Here is a 22,127-nt window from a genome sequence, read left to right on the forward strand (position 1 = left end):
GTCTCAGAGAATACATCAGTTTTGGTGGTGTCTGCTATGTTACTGTCGGCAAGCGTTACAGCCCCTTAGTACAAGTAATGCTATCCACATCGTACAAGTAACACTATCCAAATCGTACAAGTAAGTGCATCATTCGAGAATCATGCACCGTCAGCATTCACGGACAACGGACATATTTTGGCTGACGATCGAGGGAAGACGGGCTCAATGTAGACTGTCTTTGGTGGCCATGCATGACAAGTCCGACGTCGTAGCTTGTCATGTCAGAGTGCGCCAAGCTGAAAATTAGACCCTAGACGTGGAAGGTTTGTATTCGGGGCCAGTCGAATGAACAGGGCCTGAACTGCTCTCAACAATGATTGAGATTGGCCACTCAGACTTCGTTATTATTATGCGTATGGCTTTTTTGGTAGAGAGATTCTTCCGGACGTTCTGTCTTGCAGAATTACTTAATGTCACTTCCTATAAGTGAGCAAACACTAAGGCTAGGCACACACCAGTTAATCAAGAAAAGACAAGACATGATCAGCTTATGAAGACATGTCTAATTGCAATGACTAATCGGTATGTGCTGCTTCATAAGCAACTATGTGAAGTATTGTGACTAAACGTGACTGATCATGTCTTGTCTTGTCTTGATCAACTGGTGTGCGCCTAGCCTTATGGTTATATATTGGTTTGAAGTTCAATAACTCGGCCTTGATCTCCTCTCTTGGCTAGAAAATGATGGATAGGATATTTTTGTAACTAAAGAGAGGATACTGTTCCTTGGATTGATCATTCATAATATTTTCATCTCTTTTTATAACGAACATGATTCTAAATCTTGAAAAATGATCATTCAGAACGCGTGACGTTCATTGCAGTACATTTTTTATTGTATAATGTAGGTAAAACATAAATTGCTAGAGACGAGAGACATGACTGTGATTATCTATTATAAAACAAAGTGAACTTGAACAAGACATTGTTCATCCATAACATATTTCACATCACATTTCTCTTCCTAATCTTGCCTAATCCAACTAACAGCATAAAAGTATCTTAATTTCGGTCCATCTGAGACTGTTTTGTGAATTTATCAGTTAGTTAACATGTATATAGGAGAAATAAAAATAAAAATCTTAGTACCCTTTTTGAATTATTTAATCACTAGCCCTATACAGAAAAGAGATGTATATAGGAGGTCTTAATTAATATGATATCCTACAGTTTGTCATAGCATACCAACATACGAAACAAGGGAATGAGAGGTAATATTTCGATACTGTACTCCAGATAATAGCTCTTCCTTCTACAATATTTTCAATTTTATGCGACGATAATCAATGTAAAATTGTATCGACAGTTAAGCTAGATTAGATGGCACTGCTCTATTTGATAAGTAAATTACAATAAATGTTATGAAATGTTAGCGGAAGCGAGACGAAACGAGTGAGAGTATACAGCGAATTTGATTGTTAATCAGAGAATCCACCGTATTATATTCAGAAAGGAAGTATTTCTTTGGAAATTCTTTGATTCAAAACTTTACTTCAAGTTGTTGTTGATCTTAGATGAAACTCTTTAGCAACTGGTTAATTGTGTTTGCTTCACTCAAACATGAATTTTCTAATTGGTTTCAGTTGAGTTTGGTTGGGATGGTCATTGGCGATTGGCATGGTCTCCTATTAGATTCTGTCACAATATCCCGCAAAAAGTGAATGTTGTTGGTTGCGGAGGAGGCACGCCGTTGATTGTTTCGACAGTGAAAGAGAGCATGATTTAGAGAGAAAGAGAGAGTGTGTGCGTGGGCGTTAGCTGTGCTAGGGTTTACAGTGAAGGGACTCTGGGAAGCCGAAGGGCGTCATCAGTAAAGGGACGGACGTCAGAAACGGCGAGCAAGGAACGGCAACGCAGTTAGATAAGGAAGACAGGAGACAGGGAGTGGCCAGTGGGCACTGGGGGGTGAAGGGGGTGAAGGCAGCAGGAAATGACACATTTAGGCATCCGATACCCGCGTCCGGGAAGGCTGGTGAGGGGGGTCGGGGGTTCGCGACAGGCGCCTTACCGCCCCGGGCCCTAGTCAGCTCGTCACGCACGATACCGCGAGTTCCTCTCCTCCCCCACCGCACGACCATGGTGAAAATCGACACAGTCGCCACAGTGTTCGTTCACTTTGCCCTCTTGCTCTGATCACCAGCCGTCGGGGCCTAAATCCTTGTTGGTCCCCTTCATCGACCTAGCCGATCCCCTTCACGAAATACCCGTGTGCCGGCGAGAGTGGCTCTGGCTCAGCCTTTGGTCGAGCCCGGCAAAGCCTCTGTGCGATGCAAAGGTCACCTCTGTGCCGCCGCGCCGACTTGAAATATTCCCTAAAGTCGATGCGAGTTTAGCGTTGGCCGGTCGCTCGGCTTTCTCCTTTGACCAAAACTAGCAGTACTCTATCCTCGTCCTCCGTTAACGGAGCGTTGATTAAACAATCAATGAATTAACTCAAAAGGAATTGGCAAAGATACACAGAAGGTTCGCAGGAGAAACTGAAATGAAATGTTTTCTGTCTAGCTGAGAGGAAAAAGTAAAAAAAAAACTGGTAATAATGTGAGGGAAATACAGTTTGTACTTTATAGACTGGATGAAGAGTTGAGAAACCGAAATGAAATGATTTCTGCCTAGCTGAGAGGAAAAGGTACAGAAAACTCATGGGCGTAGAACCTGGGGAGACACGGGGGACGCGCCCCCCCCCACAATATTTTGTGGTATAAGCTAATTTATTGAATTACCAGCCATTATTTGAAGATTCAAATTATGGCTGGTAATCAAAACAAACAATACAACTAATGCTGTTCTACTATGCTGGGTTTTTGTAATAGTATATTTCGCACCTAGAGCAGAAAATGAGATTTTTCCAGCTCGAAATCGGTTTTCAAGTCCGAGGCCGTAGGCCGAGGACTAGAAAAGATTGAGAGCTGGAAAAACATTTTTGCCCGTGGTGCGAACGATATTTTTCGCCACACTACAGGTATTGCTGACAAAATAAATAAAGAATACAAAATAAAGAATACTCGTTAAGCTATCGTACCTATCTCTTGAATTTAGTGGTAGAAGATTTGCAGTCAGGATTTCAGATTCTTTTAAAATTTCACTTGGAATACCACAGTCATCTTCAAGCATTTTTGAAAATTCGGAATGCACTAATCAACAATAAATACCTTAATGGTAAGATATTCTATCTCTGAATAGAATGAGGGAATGATGTCGAGCTGGTTTCCTACTTATCACTCTCATTATGAATTTCTGGCCTACTACTAGGGATTGAGTGTTGTTATGTAAGCCCCTCCCCACATTGCAATGCCATACTGTAGCCTGCTCTCTACTAGTGCCATGATAACATGGTTAAAACATGGTCAGGACAAAGATTTCTCAAAAAGTAAAATTTCCTGCATGCTATGACTAATGTTTTTTTTAGATTCTGTATATGTTCGTTCCAGCTCAATTGCGAGTCCAATGTTAATCCTAAGTATTTAAGGGATTTTGCTTCAGTGATTAGTCTGCAGTCACAGTTATCCCTATTATCACAATCTGGGCTATGGAATGGTAGACAGAGAGGAATGGTTGCGGCCTCAGATCATCCTGAGTATTTTTGATTTATCGATATTTAGTTGTAAATAGTTGTAACGGAGCCAAATATTGATTAGTTTTAGGTCTTCAAGTATATTGTTTGTAGTTGTGGTTCTGAATCTGTGGTGTAGCATAGAGCAGTATCATCGGCATAAGAAGTGAGAGTGCCTTTGAAGTTACCATTGCAGAGGTCATTGATATAAACAAGAAAAAGTTCACTTGATAGAGCTGACCCTTGAGGCACGCCATTTTTTATGATAGCTGAATTACTCAAGGAACCCCCCACATTAACTTGCTGAGAACGTCCCGATAGAAAGCTCTCAAACCAGCTATTACATACACCCCTTACGCCAGCATCATACAGTTTTCTCAGTAACTTTCCGTGATTGACACAGTCGAAAGCTTTCCTGATGTCCAGGAATAAACCTGCGACTTTTTTACTCTCGTTCACACCAATAAAAAATTTAGAAATCACCCTTTTCATAGCATCTTTCGTTTTAACCCAGCCCTTAACCCAAATTGGTTGTTGCTATAAAATTTAATAGATTTAAGATAATTCTGTAATCTGTTCTTGACTATTTTTTCTAAAATTTTGAAAGACAGATAATAAAGCTATGGGTCTGTAATTATTCATTAATTTTGTGTCTCCTCCTTTAAATATGGTTATTACAACACTCTCTTTGAGTTGACACGGATATGTCCCTGTTAAAAAACTCAAATTGTATATATAAGATAGAATTTTTGAGAGAGGTTCTTTTGCAGCTTTAATTATGATGTTGTAATCCCATCTTTACCCGGCGATTTTCTACTTTTAAATCCATTAATTATTTTCTGTATCTCAGATGGAGATGTCGGCGTAAAGAATAGGGAAGATCTGGGTCGATTTTCAGTGAATGTATTGTTATATATGATGTAATCAGCTTCGGATGGAGTAGAATTATGATCTGAGACTAGATTTGTGAAAAAGTTATTGAATTCATTAGCTATCTCTGCTTTATCTGTAATAGTTTCACCTCTAGCATTTGTTATTTGCTTAATATCGGTGGTCTTCTTCCTCATACCGATAAGAGAGTCGACGATACGCCAGCTCTCCTTCGTATTGTTTTTCAGTTTGTGATAGGTATCGAGATAAAATTTCTCTTTCGTTTTAATGATTTCTTTCTTTAAGATGTTACGCAAAGTATTGTATTCTAATTTTAAATTTTCATTTCTGGGATCCTTGAAAAATTTTTTAGCTAGAGCATTTTTGTTTTGAATTTTCCTGAATAAATTGTGATTCATCCAAGCCTTTCGAAATTTAACCCTATTAGATAATCTTGTTTCGTCTTTCGAAGATTATCCATACATTCTTTTAATTTGTTAATGAAATAATTAAAAGCTATATCCACGTGGTGCATCTATAAATATCAGACCAGTCACAGTTCATAACTAACTTCGCAAATTTATTTTCATCAATTTTTTTATAATGTATGGTGTTCGAAGTAGTATTTTCTAAAATATCAGTGAATAATTCTAACATAGAGTGATCTGATATGTCATTATGACAGACTACGCCTTTAAAATTCATTATGTTTTGTATTCTGGAGCTTGCACGAATGAATAAATGATCCAAACAAGATGATGGATGACCTGTCTGTTATTCTTGTGGGTTCGTTTATGTATGAATCAAAACCTTGACTATTCAGAATGTATTTATATCTATCCACTATAGCAGCGGGACTTGTTAAATCTATGTTCATATCTCCAGTGATGATAACGAATTCATTTTCTGTTTTGACTAAAGTGTCGCTCAGTTCGTTTAAAAAAGAGTCTATTTCAACTCCCGTAAATCTATAGAATGCCAAAAGACATATATCAAAATTGTTTATATTACAATGCAATTTAATTCCATCAGCCGAATTTAAGTTGAGCTTCTCAAAATCTACTCTTAACTCTTTCTTGACATAAACAGCAACTCCCCCTGCTCTATAAGAATTGTTGCAGTTTGCATAACATATATAGCCATCTATTTTAAAAAATCTATTTCATGATCATAAATCCAAATTTCGCTCAATACAACAACATATGGAAGAGAATCCAATAGGCTCAGTTCTAGTAGTAATGAATCAAAATTTTCCCTCATACTCCTGATATTCAAGTGCAAACATAGAAAAGATTTATCACCGTCTTCCATTAAAAACCATCAAAATAGGTGGTAATTAAATTTAAAAAATCTAAGATAAAGCACAAAAACACATGTAGTATAAATAAATAAATGATAGCGTTGAAAGCATGTAACTGAGATTTGAAAAATTAAGAATATCATAGTCTTAAAGTACAGTAAGTTCATGGAAAAATTAAAGAATAATAATATGTCACAAAGTAAAATTGTGACGAGAAAATAATAAATAATATTATTGAAAGACGCTCGGCTATCAGCAATGCTAGCCGACCGCGGAGATAAGGGAGGTACCGATGGCGCATCATCTTCCGCGCATCAAGACGATTTCCACCGCCTCTGGCGGCGGCACTACTCCATCCCCTCCACTTTGGGGGAGTATTTAAAGGCCGGACGAGCCCCAGACCACAGCATTCCGCTCACAACCTTCCTGCTCCTTGTACAGCGGCCCGTTGGCTGCCGTACGTCCCCGACCTCCTGCCCTGGTACAGCGGCCCCTTGGCTGCCGTACGTCCCTAACCTTCCATCTCCTAGGGCACAGCGGACCGTTGTCTGCCGTCCCTGTCCTCCCATCTACCTAGAGCACAGCGGACCGTTGTCTGCCGTCCCTGTCCTCCATATACCTAGGCACAGCGGACCGTTGTCTGCCGTCCTGTCCTCCCATCTCCCTAGGGCACAGCGGACCGTTGTCTGCCGTCCTGTCCTCCCATTTCCCCAGGGCACAGCGGACCGTTGTCTGCCGTCCCTGACCTCCCATCACCCTAGGGCACAGCGGACCGTGTCTGCCGTCCCTGTCCTCCCATTTCCCCAGGGCACAGCGGACCGTTGTCTGCGTCCCTATCCTCCCATTTCCCCAGGGCACAGCGGACCGTTGTCTGCCGTCCCTGACCTTCCATTCCCCCAGGGCACAGCGGACCGTTGTCTGCCGTCCCTGTCCTCCCATCTACCTAGGGCACAGCGGACCGTTGTCTGCCGTCCCTGTCCTCCCATATACCTAGGGCACAGCGGACCGTTGTCTGCCGTCCCTGTCCTCCCATCTCCCTAGGGCACAGCGGACCGTTGTCTGCCGTCCCTGTCCTCCCATTCCCCAGGGCACAGCGGACCGTTGTCTGCCGTCCCTGACCTCCATCACCCTAGGGCACAGCGGACCGTTGTCTGCCGTCCCTGTCCTCCCATTTCCCCAGGGCACAGCAGACCGTTGTCTGCCGTCCCTATCCTCCCATTTCCCCAGGGCACAGCGGACCGTTGTCTGCCGTCCCTGACCTTCCATTCCCCCAGGGCACAGCGGACCGTTGTCTGCCGTCCCTGTCCTCCCTCTCCCTAGGGCACAGCGGACCGTTGTCTGCCGTCCCTATCCTCCATTTCCCCAGGGCACAGCGGACGTTGTCTGCGTCCCTGACCTCCCATTCCCCAGGGCACAGCGGACCGTTGTCTGCCGTCCCTGTCCTCCCATCTCCCTAGGGCACAGCGGACCGTTGTCTGCCGTCCCTGTCCTCCCATTTCCCCAGGGCACAGCGGACCGTTGTCTGCCGTCCCTATTCTTCCTTCTCCCCAGGGCACAGCGGACCGTTGTCTGCCGTCCCTATTCTTCCTTCTCCCCAGGGCACAGCGGACCGTTGTCTGCCGTCCCTATTCTTCCTTCTCCCCAGGCACAGCAGACCGTTGTCTGCCGTCCCTATTCTTCCTTCTCCCCAGGGCACAGCGGACCGTTGTCTGCCGTCCCTATTCTTCCTTCTCCCCAGGGCACAGCGGACCGTTGTCTGCCGTCCTATTTTCCTTCTCCCCAGGGCACAGCGGACCGTTGTCTGCCGTCCCTATTCTTCCTTCTCCCCAGGGCACAGCGGACCGTTGTCTGCCGTCCCTATTCTTCCTTCTCCCCAGGGCACAGCGGACCGTTGTCTGCCGTCCTATCCTGTCTGTCCTTCCTTTTCCTACTCCACTGGAGCGGAACCGAGGCCGTAAGGCCGATACAAAATTACATCAAAGTGGTGTCATCAGAGAAGAGAGCGACCTTCACGCCGTCAGAAGCCCAGGAGGTGCTGTTCACGCCAGCTGAGGCACGAAGAAGAAGGAAGAGGAACTTCGACTTGCCTCCTTACCCCGCCCACATTACGACTGAGCGAAGTCATCCAGGAGCAACACCTGGGTATCAATCACCCACCTCTGAAGCTACTCAGGGTGTACGTGATAGATTGGCGCCCGCACTTGGGGCACGAGGCAACGAAGTAAGAATCATGAGTGAACAGGGAGAGTCTGATTCAGATGTTCAACACCAGGAGCTGACAGTGGATCAGTCAGTCGAGGACATAAACCCCGAGGTGATAGCCGACCCCAGAGTTTCCTGGATCTATAGATTGAAAAAGGATGAGGCATTCAATCTTCTACAAGATTGGGGCATAGTGTCATCTGGAACACTTGCTGAGTTGAGAAAGTTGTTAGTAGAACAACATAAGAAGATGACTGTACGTTATCCCAGCCCTAGACCTGTATAATGAGCAGAAGCAGGGGAGACCGGACACTCAGCAACAGGTACTCATGCTGAAGTTGGAACCAACATTCACACAAACCCCTCATGGACCCAGGGGCGGTATGTGACAAAGTAAGAAGCTGGAGACTGTCATTCGATGGCCAATCAGATGCTCCCAGCTTCTTAGAAAGGCTAGACGAGCTACAACAAGCCTATGGGCTCACTGGCAACCAACTACTAGTCGCGCTACCTGAGCTACTAGTTGGTAAAGCTACTCTATGGATGCGTAATCGTCGTGACCAGTGGAAATCGTGGGACAATTTTGTGACAGATTTCAGATCACGCTACTACCCACTCACCTATGAGGAGGACCTCGAGAATTTAATACAGGCAAGGAAGCAAAGGGAAGGTGAATCGTTTGACGAATTTCTCGAAGATGTACTGACACTCATGAGGCGCCGAGGAGGTTTTACAGACGAGAATAAATTACAGAGAGTGTATAAGAATCTCCTCCCACGGTACAAATTGTATATTCGGCAATCAGATGTTCATAGTATCAACGAATTGGAAAAATTCGCGAGGGAGTATGAACAAAAAAGCAGAGGAGAAACAGAATAGACAGAATTCGAGAGTTCACATGATTGAGGACACGAAAAAGATTACAAGGCTCAAGGTTGAGACAGTTATAACCCCTACTAGTAACAGACCATCTCTTAGTGGGTCTGAACCCATGTGTGGGCAATACAAGAGACCGGGGCACTGGAGATCACACTGTCCCGATATCCCACCATGTAAAAGGAGCAGAAAGAGAGCACTGAAATGTGTCTGTGATGTGCAGAAGGAGAATAAAACTCCGAACAAGACAGCAGTGATGCGAACAGCACACAGGATTCCTGTGATTGAAGAGTCATCAAGAGACAACAGACTATTCATTGCCGTAATAATCGGCGGTAAAAAGTGTCAGGCCTTGCTAGATACGGGTGCTGAAGCTAATTATATGAGCAACGAGGTCTATGAAGTCATCCGGAAAATAGGGATGATACGGAAAGAACCAGCACGTCACCGCGCGATATTAGCTGATGGACGGTCAACCCCGTTAAATGGGAAAGTGACTACTAATGTGACCATAGAACAAATCACAGTTCCACTAGTGGCATCTATAATGGAAGGACTTGAACAAGTTCTGCTATTAGGCATGGAATTTATGCGTAAGAACAGAGTGAATATTCACACATTCACAAGAGAGGTGGAGTGGGATCCTCCCCAATTGAATCCTTCAAGACAGCCAATTATGTTGCGATCACCCTTATCGGGGAGTAGGACAACAAAGTCCCAACAATATCAGCTGTACAATCCGAATCTCAGGACAACAAGGATCACGACAAAAGGATATTCATGCAGGTTGGTTTGAATGGAGTTGAACTCAATGCTTTGATTGATGCCAGGGCAGAATTGTCATATATTCCAGAACAAGCATCTTCGGGCAACATAGTGATGGATCACAGGGAAGAGATGACTGACTCTCAACGGCAGGCCACGATTCATGCCCCAGCCACCAACACAAGTGGGACTTCTGAGAGGGATGTAACAGAGGCAACAGCACCCCCCACGGTCATGGATGTGAACGATTCCACACCACCCCCCACTGCTATGGATGTGGAGGAGTCCGTGCCACCCTCAATGGTTATGGACGTTGGAGAGCCAACGCAGTGTGCAACTATCAATGAAGTGGTCCCACCGTCCCAGGAACCCACACCAGGTCCCTCAAGGAGGAGGGATCCAGTGTTCTGCAACCGAGTCTCGACGCCTGGTAAGCGCAAACGGGCTGGCAAGCCACGAATAAAGATCCAATTACCGGATGGACGACGTAAATATGTGCCCGTAGATCAGGCATAGATGATGCCCATAGGCAGTGGCATACACCTCTAAAGGTGATGCCTGAGCGGCATACACCTCTTAAGGTGATGCCTGAGAAGGTGTACACCTCTTAAGGTGATGCCTAGATGGCTCACGCCTTTTAAGGTGGTGCCATAGAGGGCTCCGAACACCCCCCCCCCAAGTAGGAGTGGGGTGTCACAAAGTAAAATTGTGACGAGAAAATAATAAATAATATTATTGAAAGACGCTCGGCTATCAGCAATGCTAGCTGACCGCGGAGAAAAGGGAGGTACCGATGGCGCATCATCTTCCGCGCATCAAGACGATTTCCACCGCCTCTGGCGGCGGCACTACTCCATCCCCTCCACTTTGGGGGAGTATTTAAAGGCCGGACGAGCCCCAGACCACAGCATTCCGCTCACAACCTTCCTGCTCCTTGTACAGCGGCCCGTTGGCTGCCGTACGTCCCCGACCTCCTGCCCTGGTACAGCGGCCCCTTGGCTGCCGTACGTCCCTAACCTTCCATCTCCCTAGGGCACAGCGGACCGTTGTCTGCCGTCCCTGTCCTCCCATCTACCTAGAGCACAGCGGACCGTTGTCTGCCGTCCCTGTCCTCCCATATACCTAGGGCACAGCGGACCGTTGTCTGCCGTCCCTGTCCTCCCATCTCCCTAGGGCACAGCGGACCGTTGTCTGCCGTCCCTGTCCTCCCATTTCCCCAGGGCACAGCGGACCGTTGTCTGCCGTCCCTGACCTCCCATCACCCTAGGGCACAGCGGACCGTTGTCTGCCGTCCCTGTCCTCCCATTTCCCCAGGGCACAGCGGACCGTTGTCTGCCGTCCCTATCCTCCCATTTCCCCAGGGCACAGCGACCGTTGTCTGCCGTCCCTGACCTTCCATTCCCCCAGGGCACAGCGGACCGTTGTCTGCCGTCCCTGTCCTCCCATCTACCTAGGGCACAGCGGACCGTTGTCTGCCGTCCCTGTCCTCCCATATACCTAGGGCACAGCGGACCGTTGTCTGCCGTCCCTGTCCTCCCATCTCCCTAGGGCACAGCGGACCGTTGTCTGCCGTCCCTGTCCTCCCATTTCCCCAGGCACAGCGGACCGTTGTCTGCCGTCCCTGACCTCCCATCACCCTAGGGCACAGCGGACCGTTGTCTGCCGTCCCTGTCCTCCCATTTCCCCAGGGCACAGCAGACCGTTGTCTGCCGTCCCTATCCTCCCATTTCCCCAGGGCACAGCGGACCGTTGTCTGCCGTCCCTGACCTTCCATTCCCCCAGGGCACAGCGGACCGTTGTCTGCCGTCCTGTCCTCCCATCTCCCTAGGGCACAGCGGACCGTTGTCTGCCGTCCCTATCCTCCCATTTCCCCAGGGCACAGCGGACCGTTGTCTGCCGTCCCTGACCTCCCATTCCCCCAGGGCACAGCGGACCGTTGTCTGCCGTCCCTGTCCTCCCATCTCCCTAGGGCACAGCGGACCGTTGTCTGCCGTCCCTGTCCTCCCATTTCCCCAGGGCACAGCGGACCGTTGTCTGCCGTCCCTATTCTTCCTTCTCCCCAGGGCACAGCGGACCGTTGTCTGCCGTCCCTATTCTTCCTTCTCCCCAGGGCACAGCGGACCGTTGTCTGCCGTCCCTATTCTTCCTTCTCCCCAGGGCACAGCGGACCGTTGTCTGCCGTCCTATTCTTCCTTCTCCCCAGGGCACAGCGGACCGTTGTCTGCCGTCCCTATTCTTCCTTCTCCCCAGGGCACAGCGGACCGTTGTCTGCCGTCCCTATTCTTCCTTCTCCCCAGGGCACAGCGGACCGTTGTCTGCCGTCCCTATTCTTCCTTCTCCCCAGGGCACAGCGGACCGTTGTCTGCCGTCCCTATTCTTCCTTCTCCCCAGGGCACAGCGGACCGTTGTCTGCCGTCCCTATCCTGTCTGTCCTTCCTTTTCCTACTCCACTGGAGCGGAACCGAGGCCGTAAGGCCGATACAAAATTACATCAAAGTGGTGTCATCAGAGAAGAGAGCGACCTTCACGCCGTCAGAAGCCCCAGGAGGTGCTGTTCACGCCAGCTGAGGCACGAAGAAGAAGGAAGAGGAACTTCGACTTGCCTCCTTACCCCGCCCACATTACGACTGAGCGAAGTCATCCAGGAGCAACACCTGGGTATCAATCACCCACCTCTGAAGCTACTCAGGGTGTACGTGATAAATAATAGAATGAAAAAAGAAATAGGGAAAACCATTATCATCATTATTAACAATATTTGTAATATTTGTAACAATAATGTGAGGGAAATACAGTTTGTACTTTATAGAATGGATGAAGAGTTGGGAAACTAAAATTCAGAATTTCAGAAACTGAAATGAAATGTTCTCTGCCTAGCTGAGAGGGAAAAGTAAAAAAACTGGTAATAATGTGAGGGAAATACAGTTTGTACTTTATAGAATGGATGAAGAGTTGAGAAACTGAAATTCAGAATTTCAGAAACTGAAATGAACTGTTTTCTGCCTAGCTGAGAGGAAAAGGTACAAAAAACTCATGGGCGTAGAACCTGGGACACGGGGGACGCCCCCCCCCCCAATATTTTATGGTATAAGCTATGTCCCCCGGAAAAATTTATTGAATTACCAGCCATAATTTGAAGATTCAAATTATGGCTGGTAATCAAAACAAACAATACAACTAATGCTGTTTTACTATGCTGGTTTTTTTGTAAATAATTTTTATTTAGTAAAACCTAAAGCTATTAACTCAGAATTTCATTTATTCACCCACTAGTTTACCACTGCCGAATAAGAGGATTTGAAACGGATTTGAAGTAGAATATGTTTCAAAAACCACCATTTAATTAAGCTATTTTACAAAAATATCTTTGCAGGAGGGCTCCCCCCAGACCCCCCAGTACGTCCCCCTCAATGACAAACAGCAATCTACGCCAATGAAAAAACTGGTAATAATGTGAGGGAAATAGAGTATTTGTACTTTATAGAATGGATGAAGAGTTGAGGTGTGATAAGAGGTAGTGGATAGAGGAAATTTGTTCTGCCTATCTGAGAGGAAAAAGTAAAGAAACTATAGTTGTAATAATGTAAGGGAAATATAGTGATGATTATCATTTAATAATTATAATTATTGTAGTCTACTTTGTGTAATCGATGAAGAGTTATGTTGAGTTAGTTGAGGTAAGATAAGAAGTAGTGAAAAGAAGAAATTAATGTTTTCTGCCTCTATGAGAGAGAAAAGTAAAAAAAACTATTAATAAAGTGAGAGAAATAAAGTAATTTTACTTTGTGAGATGGATGAGGAGTTATGTTAGAGAGTAAAAGTAAGAAGAGTTGGTGGATAGAGGAATGATGAAGAGATGAATATTAAGGAGGAAGTGAGAGAGGATGAAGGAATGGAGAATGAAGTGGAGAATAGAGAAGTCAATAAGGTGTGAAGTAATTAAGTAAAGTTACGATGGAATACGATAAAAATTGAAAAGCTGAAGCATAGACGCTCATAGACTTTATGGACTCTATATAATGGAATGTATTCTGACTCTAAAATTCAAAAATGAAAAACATGTCGATAATACAAGCTCATGAAGAACGTATGCACTTCAGTAACATAGAAGACAATTCTTTGAAAAACATCCCTCCTCTATGGGAGCTAAGTTCTTATATCAGTTACCAATTAATATCAGAGAGAAGGATGTTGCGGATTTCAAGAAAAAAATGAAAATATATTTAATTTCAATTAGCCCATATTCCATACAAGACTTTCTCAACTGATTATTGTGAATTATTTTTTTATTTTCATCTTGACACTATTTATATTGTATAAATGCAATGATAAATAAAGAACTATTTGATTTGATTTGATAGAGAAAAGTTAGCATAAGAGAAGAAAAGAGAAAGATAGAAGCATAGGTATCTTTTCTCTATTGCTGAAGTAAGAAGGGGAAAGTCAGTTCTTCAAGTCGTGAATAGAATTGAAGTAGAGGAGAGGGATAGAGTAGAGCTAAGAGTACAGATTGCTCAGATTAGAAAAGTGAATCAAAAAGTGACCCGTATCATGATCGGTGAGATATCAGACATTTATTTCACAGTGGTAGTAGGAGAAAATGAGGAGGAACTCCGAAAATAAGCACTTCTGAGACAGATAGAATTAAAATTTGGGAAGATAGGTGAGAGAACTGAAGGAAAGGGGAAGAATGAAATCTCAGTACAGTAGCAACAGTAAAAAAATTAAATTCGTATGGCTTTTTGTTGGTGGGGAGTCCCTTGCGGGAAGGTCCCACCGCCTGAATTTATAATTTAAGCCGTCAATTGGCCTTACGACGGTCATACTTCAGCCGAGACCGACACTTTAACGTGCCCATCCGATAGCACGGGAGTGATCTGGTTAAAAAACTTCTGGTAATGAGAGGGTTTGAGCCCGGCATCTCTATGCTGCTACGCAAGCACTCTATCCACTAGACCACGGATCACAGTAGCAGCAGATCAGTGATATGAAAATGGGGAGGATTCTGAAAGAAGCATTAGAGATACAGTAGTATGATGATCATGATTTTAGATTATATATATTATGGCAATAGGTCAAAAAATATTAATGTTGTGTTGAGCTTTAGCCAAGTCTTTACATTTTAAGTATGTAGTATTATACCAGGGGATAATGAGACGGTGGCATGCCAAATGACCGATTCCAATTTGGTCGAAATTATTATTTTGTCGCAGAAGATTGAAAATTTGAGATTCCCAAATGGTCGAATTGAAACTTGTACTTTCCCAAATGGTCGATTCCCAAATGATCGATTCCTATTTGGTAGAAAAGTTTTGTTGTTAGTCGCAAATTAGTCCAGGCAAATGAATGCTCAAAAAAAGGTATAGAGGGAAATGTTTGGAAGACAATATTTGACCCCGTAGATCTGTCAAGGGTAGTAAGAAGGTAAACATATCAAAAGTCCCCAGCCCTACCTCCTGTGCTAAGGGGGTGGGGGTGGTTCAAAGGTACCATTTTTTGGTTTCTCGCATAATGTTTACCTCCTTATTACCCTAAACAGAACTGCGGGGTAAAAAATTGTCTTCCCAACTTTTCCCTCTATATAGCTAAGGAAAGGCTTTTCCTTGACTGGACTAAATGATCGAATCTATCGTCTAGATGGGATTCGACCATATGGGAAAGTATACTTTTCAACCATTTGGGATTATTCGGTCAGATGGGACCCCACGAATGAGACTATGACGGTTTAAGTTTGAAAGGAACATTGGAATATAAAATTATTTCGACAAAATACATCACAACCCCCTAAATTAGTGCTGCTGAGAAACTGTGATAATCGTACATAAAATTTATTTTAATGTCAACAAAAGCACATTAATATAACATACAGATCAACATGGTTTTCTTTATCCAATTTCAATTATGTTATTTTGGTTCCTCTACAAAGAAGACTGTACAATTTTGTAAAGGAGGTGGAAGGCCAGATTTCATCTGCCAGTTATAAAATGTTGGTCATATTCGTTCACTTATATATCTATCATTGGTTTCAAATGTCAAGTAAGACATCACTCTCCTTAGTAAGACTTGCAAGAGACTGACGCGCAAAATTAAATCTGAAGTTTTCTTGCTCGAATACTTTGTAACTTTTGGAACTGTGCGCATGATTGTGATTCCATCATCAGAATTCCAGAGTGAACAGCAACCCTACCTATTGGTGAAATTCGCAGCTAGAACACTCAACCCGTCCAACTTCGTCTAAGCACAGGAAACAGACTGGAAGCACAGTAGTGAGATAATTCTCGTTATGAAGTCAGTGGAAAGATAACATGGCATAGTTGCCACTTGCCATGATTCTTTTTCCACCACTTCATTTGAGCTATGATTCAAGTCATCCCCGTATAAATAAAATAAAATTAAATGTTGCTTCTTGTTAATAATGATTAATTATATTTTATTCGTCAAGGAAATATACCTATATATATAGGCTATTCTTTAATAATTAAATTACATATTTTTATAAAATAAAATATTTTATTACTAAAATAAAACTATTTGTTGATTCTTGTCAATAATTATAAATTCTATCTCAAATATATTTTATTCGTCAAGGGAATATATATATTTTTTTATAATATTATTAAATTACAAATTTTTATGATTGAGATGAGATATTTTGGCAGTTCATCACATATCTACAGTCCACAAGAAATTTAGCAACGGTGCGGACTTGGAATAGAGGATGCGAAAAAGGATAGAGCTATAATTCTGTCTAATCACAGACAAGGATGGCAAACCAATGTTTATCAGTGATGCTGACTTATAATGTAATTCTCACTATATAGCCTGAATTGAGCTTAGAATGCTACAAAAAACACTCTTTTGAAAAATGTGAGCTATGCTGCACCACATACCTCTCAAAAAATAAAAATCACTGAGTGCCGGTTGCACAAAAGCCAGTTAAATTTTAACCGTGTTTAATTCCACGAGAACCAATCAGAAATGGCCTTTTTGATAGGATGGCTTCTTTTAATCACGATTAAAATTTAACCGGATTTTGTGCAACCGTCCCTTAATCTTGTTGAATTATTATAAAGTCTAGGGCTGGCTGGTAAGAAATGCTCCCATTCTTGTAAAAAATAAATTATACAGTGTTTACCAGAGGGAGTATGGAAGGGGAGAACTTTTTTTCATTTGAAATTTAGGAATTGATTATTTTTCAGACATAAAATGGCTTATTTCTAATTTTTATTTTTTACTTAACAAAAATTAAATACGAGTTAACCACTTGTAGAGTTTACCTCACCTGCTAAGTAGCCTATATAGGTAGTTCTACAGTACAAGAATTACTTCATTGATACAATATAAAACCACTAATTTATTAAAAGCACAAATTGAAATTGTCAACAACTTTTTACAAACAGCCACTTTTATAAAAGTGGTTGTCAATTTCAATTTGTGTTTTCACTACCGCTATGGAAAAGTACCACAACATCACATACAACACAACTGTGAAGCACTATTCATTTGTCTGTTTTTCGTTTGTCTGATTGTTTGTTTGATTGATTATTGAGCATCCAATAATTGTTTATTACATTTTGTTTCAGCCTTGTAGACTCATGTCGCCAGATACAGTGATGAAAGAACAGAAAGGGAGCTGTTTCGAGATGTCCACTCTTCTCGTTTCATTTCTGATTGGCTCAGGCTATGATGCCTATGTCGTATCTGGTTATGCCACCAGGGAGATCTGCGTCAACGATCTATCCAGATACAAATGTCCGCTACTAATTGAAGAACCTCAGGTGAAGCATGACTTTTGTCATTTTCTTCCGATTTCGATTTCAGTAAACTAATTTTTGTAAACATTACAGTCTTTTTTTTTAAGTTTTGTTTTTGTTCAACAAAGGTACCGGAACAGGCAGTACAATAATATTATAATATTCAAAATTCAAATACGGTTTAAGAATATTTCTGAAATTTGTATATTTAATATTTCTATATTTCTGAAATTATAGTCTAATATTCATGAATATGATATTCAATAACGGTTCAACAATGCTTCTGAAATAATTTTAAAATATAAAAATGTTTTAGGAAGAAGAACCGAAGAAAGAAGTTGAGGAATCAAAGTACGTGGCGAAGCCAGTGAGAGATCTTCGTAGTAAATTTCTTCTGATGATGGCTGAACGTGAAGAGGCAAAAAAGAAAGCGGAAGAAGAAAAAGAAATGGAAGAAGAAAGACTGAGAATTATGGTGAGTGCTTTCAAATGCAATGTTTAATTTGATATTTATAATAATATATTGTAGAATGATTTTGATATTTCTGTCTTGGTAAATTAATAAAATATCGCACATTATTTGTTTATTCAATTCATTCAGAATCACACAATTCCTAGAAAAGTATCACAGGCTGAAGCCCAAAACGGTTCTAATTCTAAAAATTCGACTGAGTCATTGTCAATATTGTATAACCGTTCCATAATTGAATAAAAACACAAATATGTTGTCAAGTTCTAGACAGTTTTATTCGGTACACGACCATGGTTTCGTGACCACACCGGTCACATTTTCAAGTTGACTAAAGCTAAAAGGTTAAGGTTCTAATTCTAATTTATAAAAAATTATTCGCAAAGTATAGTATAAATTGAAAATGGGAAAGTTTTGGGCATGGGCCTTTTGTGCCTTTCCTCATGTCAAGTATTTGTACACAATGTGATAAATAAATGAATAGATAATAGTAATAAATATTTATTTATTTTATTTATTTACAATGCAAATGACACTAATGTAATATCATTGGAAGATAAAATAATAAGATAGTTATTGTGCTATTTTTCTTCCAAATTTATATTAAATTTAAGTATGCTATATACGGTAATAGTAATGAATGATAATAATAGATAATCGTAAATGATTGCCACAATAATATCTTCCACACTATATTCTGTACTATGATTAATGTACATTTAATTCATAATAAGAGAACATTGTTCTGATTATTGTGTTTTGTGTACATAGGCTTCTACATGGGAAAAACTATACAATGTACCGTACTATCCTTTTATTGAACTGATCCAATTTTTGTAATCAGCAGCTCTGAAATAAAACCAGGACTATTAAACATTCAACTGAAATTAATAGAAATTAAATAAAAGTATATTCAACATTTTCCACTATCCACCTACATTGTAGTTTATAGAAAATTGAATCTAACAAATTGAAGCTTTGATTATCTGGAATGTTTTTCATATGTTCAGGAACTGGAAAAGCCAGAGCCTGACCCTCTGTATGGCTGGAGAGTACACAGTTGGGTCCTCGTGCTGCCTGGCAAGAGAGAGATCAAAAAGCCTTTCTTCATAGAATCAGCTTCAGGCATGAGCTATGACATTGCAGACGCCAATTACCTTGGCGTAGAGAGCATATGGAATAATGCAAACTATTGGGTCAATCTTCAGATCTGCACTAATGGATGTGAGGTAAGCTACACTACACCTGTAGAAATTCAAGTTTGAAAGTTATACTGAAATATAAAGTGGGTTTCTCTCACTTAGCAAGCTAAGCCGACCTTGTGTGGGTCTCTCAATTCCTGAGCTGTGAGCCAACCATGCAGGATATGAAGTAGGCCTACATCATTCCAAGATCTCAACAATTTATTACATTATACACAAAATGTGTTTGAATAAAAATTAGAAAACTAAGTACCCTTTTAAAATTGTTCAATCACGAAATGTGTACTTAGATTTCTAATTTTTATTTATATTCAAGAGTAGCCCTAAAGGAAAAAAGACAAAATGTTTTATATTAAATATAATAATAAGAAAATATAAATAAATTCTATAAAGTTTACACTAGACATAGAAATGTTGTGGTATTCCTCCATATTTAGTTGAAATTAATAAGATTTTGTTAGTTATACAAGGTGCGGCAGAAAGGATGAACGGTTTTCAAAAAAGTAATATGTCGTTACCTATGCATAAAAAAAACATTTACTTACAGAACAATATTCACATTATTTTACAATATTTTAGAAAATTAATGTTTGAAAACAATATCTGACAGGTGACGGCCGTTTTCAGCAATGCACTTTACAAGCCGCTCTCGGAAGTTGGATTGTACTCTTTCTAACATTGCACTGCCAATTTGTTCGACTTCCTCACGAATTGCTCCCTTTAGTTCTTGAAGTGTACGTGGTTTATGCTGGAAACCCCACAAGAAGTAGTCGCACATGGACAGGTCTGGAGAACGAGGAGGCCAATCAATGTCACCAAACCGAGAAATGATGCGACCACGAAAAACAGCCCGAATTGCTTCCATTGAATTTCTTGCTGTGTGAGCTGTCGCCCCGTCCTGCTGAAACCATACTTGCCGGATAGGAATACTTTTCCTTCTTAATTCAGGAAGGAAGAATTCAGTGAACATCTGTCTATAACGTTCTGAGGTTACAGTTACAGTGGTCCCGTTGTCGTCTTCAAAAAAGTATGAACCAATAACAAATATACTGCTCACAGCACACCAAACTGTCACCTTGGGACTGTGTAATGGTCTCTCATGCATTAATTTTGGATTTTCATCTGACCAATAACGATAGTTCTGCTGATTAATGGTACCATTCAAATGAAAATGTGCATCATCTGTCGTAAACAAAATGATGTTTTCATTTTGGTCAAATATGGCCTCCATTTCTCGAGCAAAATTCAGCCGCTTTACATAATCGCCAGGATTCAATTGTTGAACCATGGCCATTTTGTAGGGATGAAATCCTAGATCTTTATGTAAAATACACCTTACTGACCGATCACTGATGTTCAGTTCAGAAGAATGTCTCCTAGCAGATCGATTAGGACTACGGAGTATGGCTTGCCGAACTCTTTCCACATTTTGTGGAGTGCGTACAGTGCGATGAGCCCCTGGTGGTCGTTTATTCATTACTGTTCCTACTGAACGAAATGATTTTACCACGTAAAATGGTGTTACGAGTGGGTACATTTTCATTTCTCGCAACATTAAAATGACGACGAAACTCGCGCTGAACTGTAATGATACTCTCATTATTACGCACAAAACTGTCGTAAGTAAACACACGATGTTGCACATTCCACGAATCCATGATGCCGATTAAAAAATGACTAGAAAAAATGGTATGATCTACCGAACACATGTTCACTTCAGCTGGCCCAATCCGACTACCCAAATCAGAATACTATCTGTTCTAAAAACATCCACCCTTCCTGCCGCACCCAGTATATCACTTTTTGTGTAGTTGAGAAGTTGATATTGTGGTAATTATTATTCATATTAAATGAAAAAGACTAAGACATTTTTTTGACAATTTCTTAGTCTATATTTCATTTAATTAGTTATATATGATCAACATTGGAGTTGTTCAAGATATTATTCATTGCATATTCATAAATGTCATTTAATTGCTTAAAATCTTGTGTTCCACATAAATTTCCGATTATTATCTATGAAAGTATTGTATTTGCAGGTGTAGAATCATTTTTTGTAGCTTGAGTTACAAGAAACATTCGTATTTGAATATTTCAATATCTTTAAATATTTTAATTTTATATGTTTTTACTTCACCGAGGTTGACTTACTAATTTTTCGGTGAAGTATTAGACTCTGTATAACTCAGAAAACCCCCATTACTGGACGCACCTTTATGTTTATTATTAAGGTTTATTCCTGCTACAAAATGAACTTAAAAGGTATTGCCATTTAGTTTACCATTATAACTCTCTATAATGATTTTCAAAATACTGTAGAAGTGTAGAAGCATTATTTTACCACATACTACCGTGCGAGCTATTCATTACATGAACATTTGCGTATTTTATCACACAAATCCAAGTGGCTGCACTGATTTGAGACAATAGATGATTTACATATATTCACAAATATTTGGAATGCTGTTATAGTCTATGACTAAATAGATTGTGTACCTGTACTACTTCAATACTAGGTGTGTTTTCTACAATAAATCCGAATTTATTGGTAATTTATTCCTTCCCCTGTTTGTTGTTGTTTCTTAGCACTACAGCCCTGGGTGGGCCTTGGCTTCCTCCGTTACTCGCCTCCACTCGTTCCGGTCATTCGCCATCCTTCTCCATCAACGAATCTTATTCCTTCCCCTACAATATGCAAATGAGATCTTGCAAGGGTTCATATTTTTATTTGATTGATTCGAGGTTTCTTAATGTAGCCCTACTTCACATTACAATAATTTAACATAGGATCTAATAATTATTGAATTACGTAAATCAGAGTATTTAATACAGAGAGCTGATGTTTTAGGACCTGGAAAATTAAACTGTTTTAGGACCTGGATTGGGACCTGACGAGAATAAAAAAATGGGAGCATGTACTTGTTGGAGAGCCTTGGGATCAACGAGTGTCTAACAAAGACGCCTACTCTTACCAGGACGACAAGGACTCAGTGCTCCAAGAGAAGCATCTGGACATGCCAATGTCCTGGGTCAACCAGATTGAGCTGCCCAATGACAGTAAGTGAAATATTTGTATAATGTTCGACATCGGACAGTC

General features: G+C 41.5%; 1 protein-coding gene across 1 annotated transcript in view; it reads left to right on the forward strand.

Moving 5' to 3' along the window:
* Positions 1–22,127, forward strand: part of LOC111056489 (dynein regulatory complex subunit 7) — a 42,122-nt gene that overhangs the window by 8,750 nt on the left and 11,245 nt on the right. Inside the window, exons 2-5 of the mRNA XM_039426338.1 lie at positions 17,189–17,383; positions 17,676–17,834; positions 18,839–19,057; positions 21,904–22,087. Of these exons, the coding sequence (XP_039282272.1) occupies positions 17,201–17,383; positions 17,676–17,834; positions 18,839–19,057; positions 21,904–22,087 (745 nt within the window). The 5' untranslated portion in view covers positions 17,189–17,200. The remainder of the gene's footprint in view (positions 1–17,188; positions 17,384–17,675; positions 17,835–18,838; positions 19,058–21,903; positions 22,088–22,127) is intronic.

This window comes from Nilaparvata lugens, chromosome 4 (assembly GCF_014356525.2).
Source record: "Nilaparvata lugens isolate BPH chromosome 4, ASM1435652v1, whole genome shotgun sequence".
In the NCBI taxonomy this organism is placed as follows: domain Eukaryota; kingdom Metazoa; phylum Arthropoda; class Insecta; order Hemiptera; family Delphacidae; genus Nilaparvata; species Nilaparvata lugens.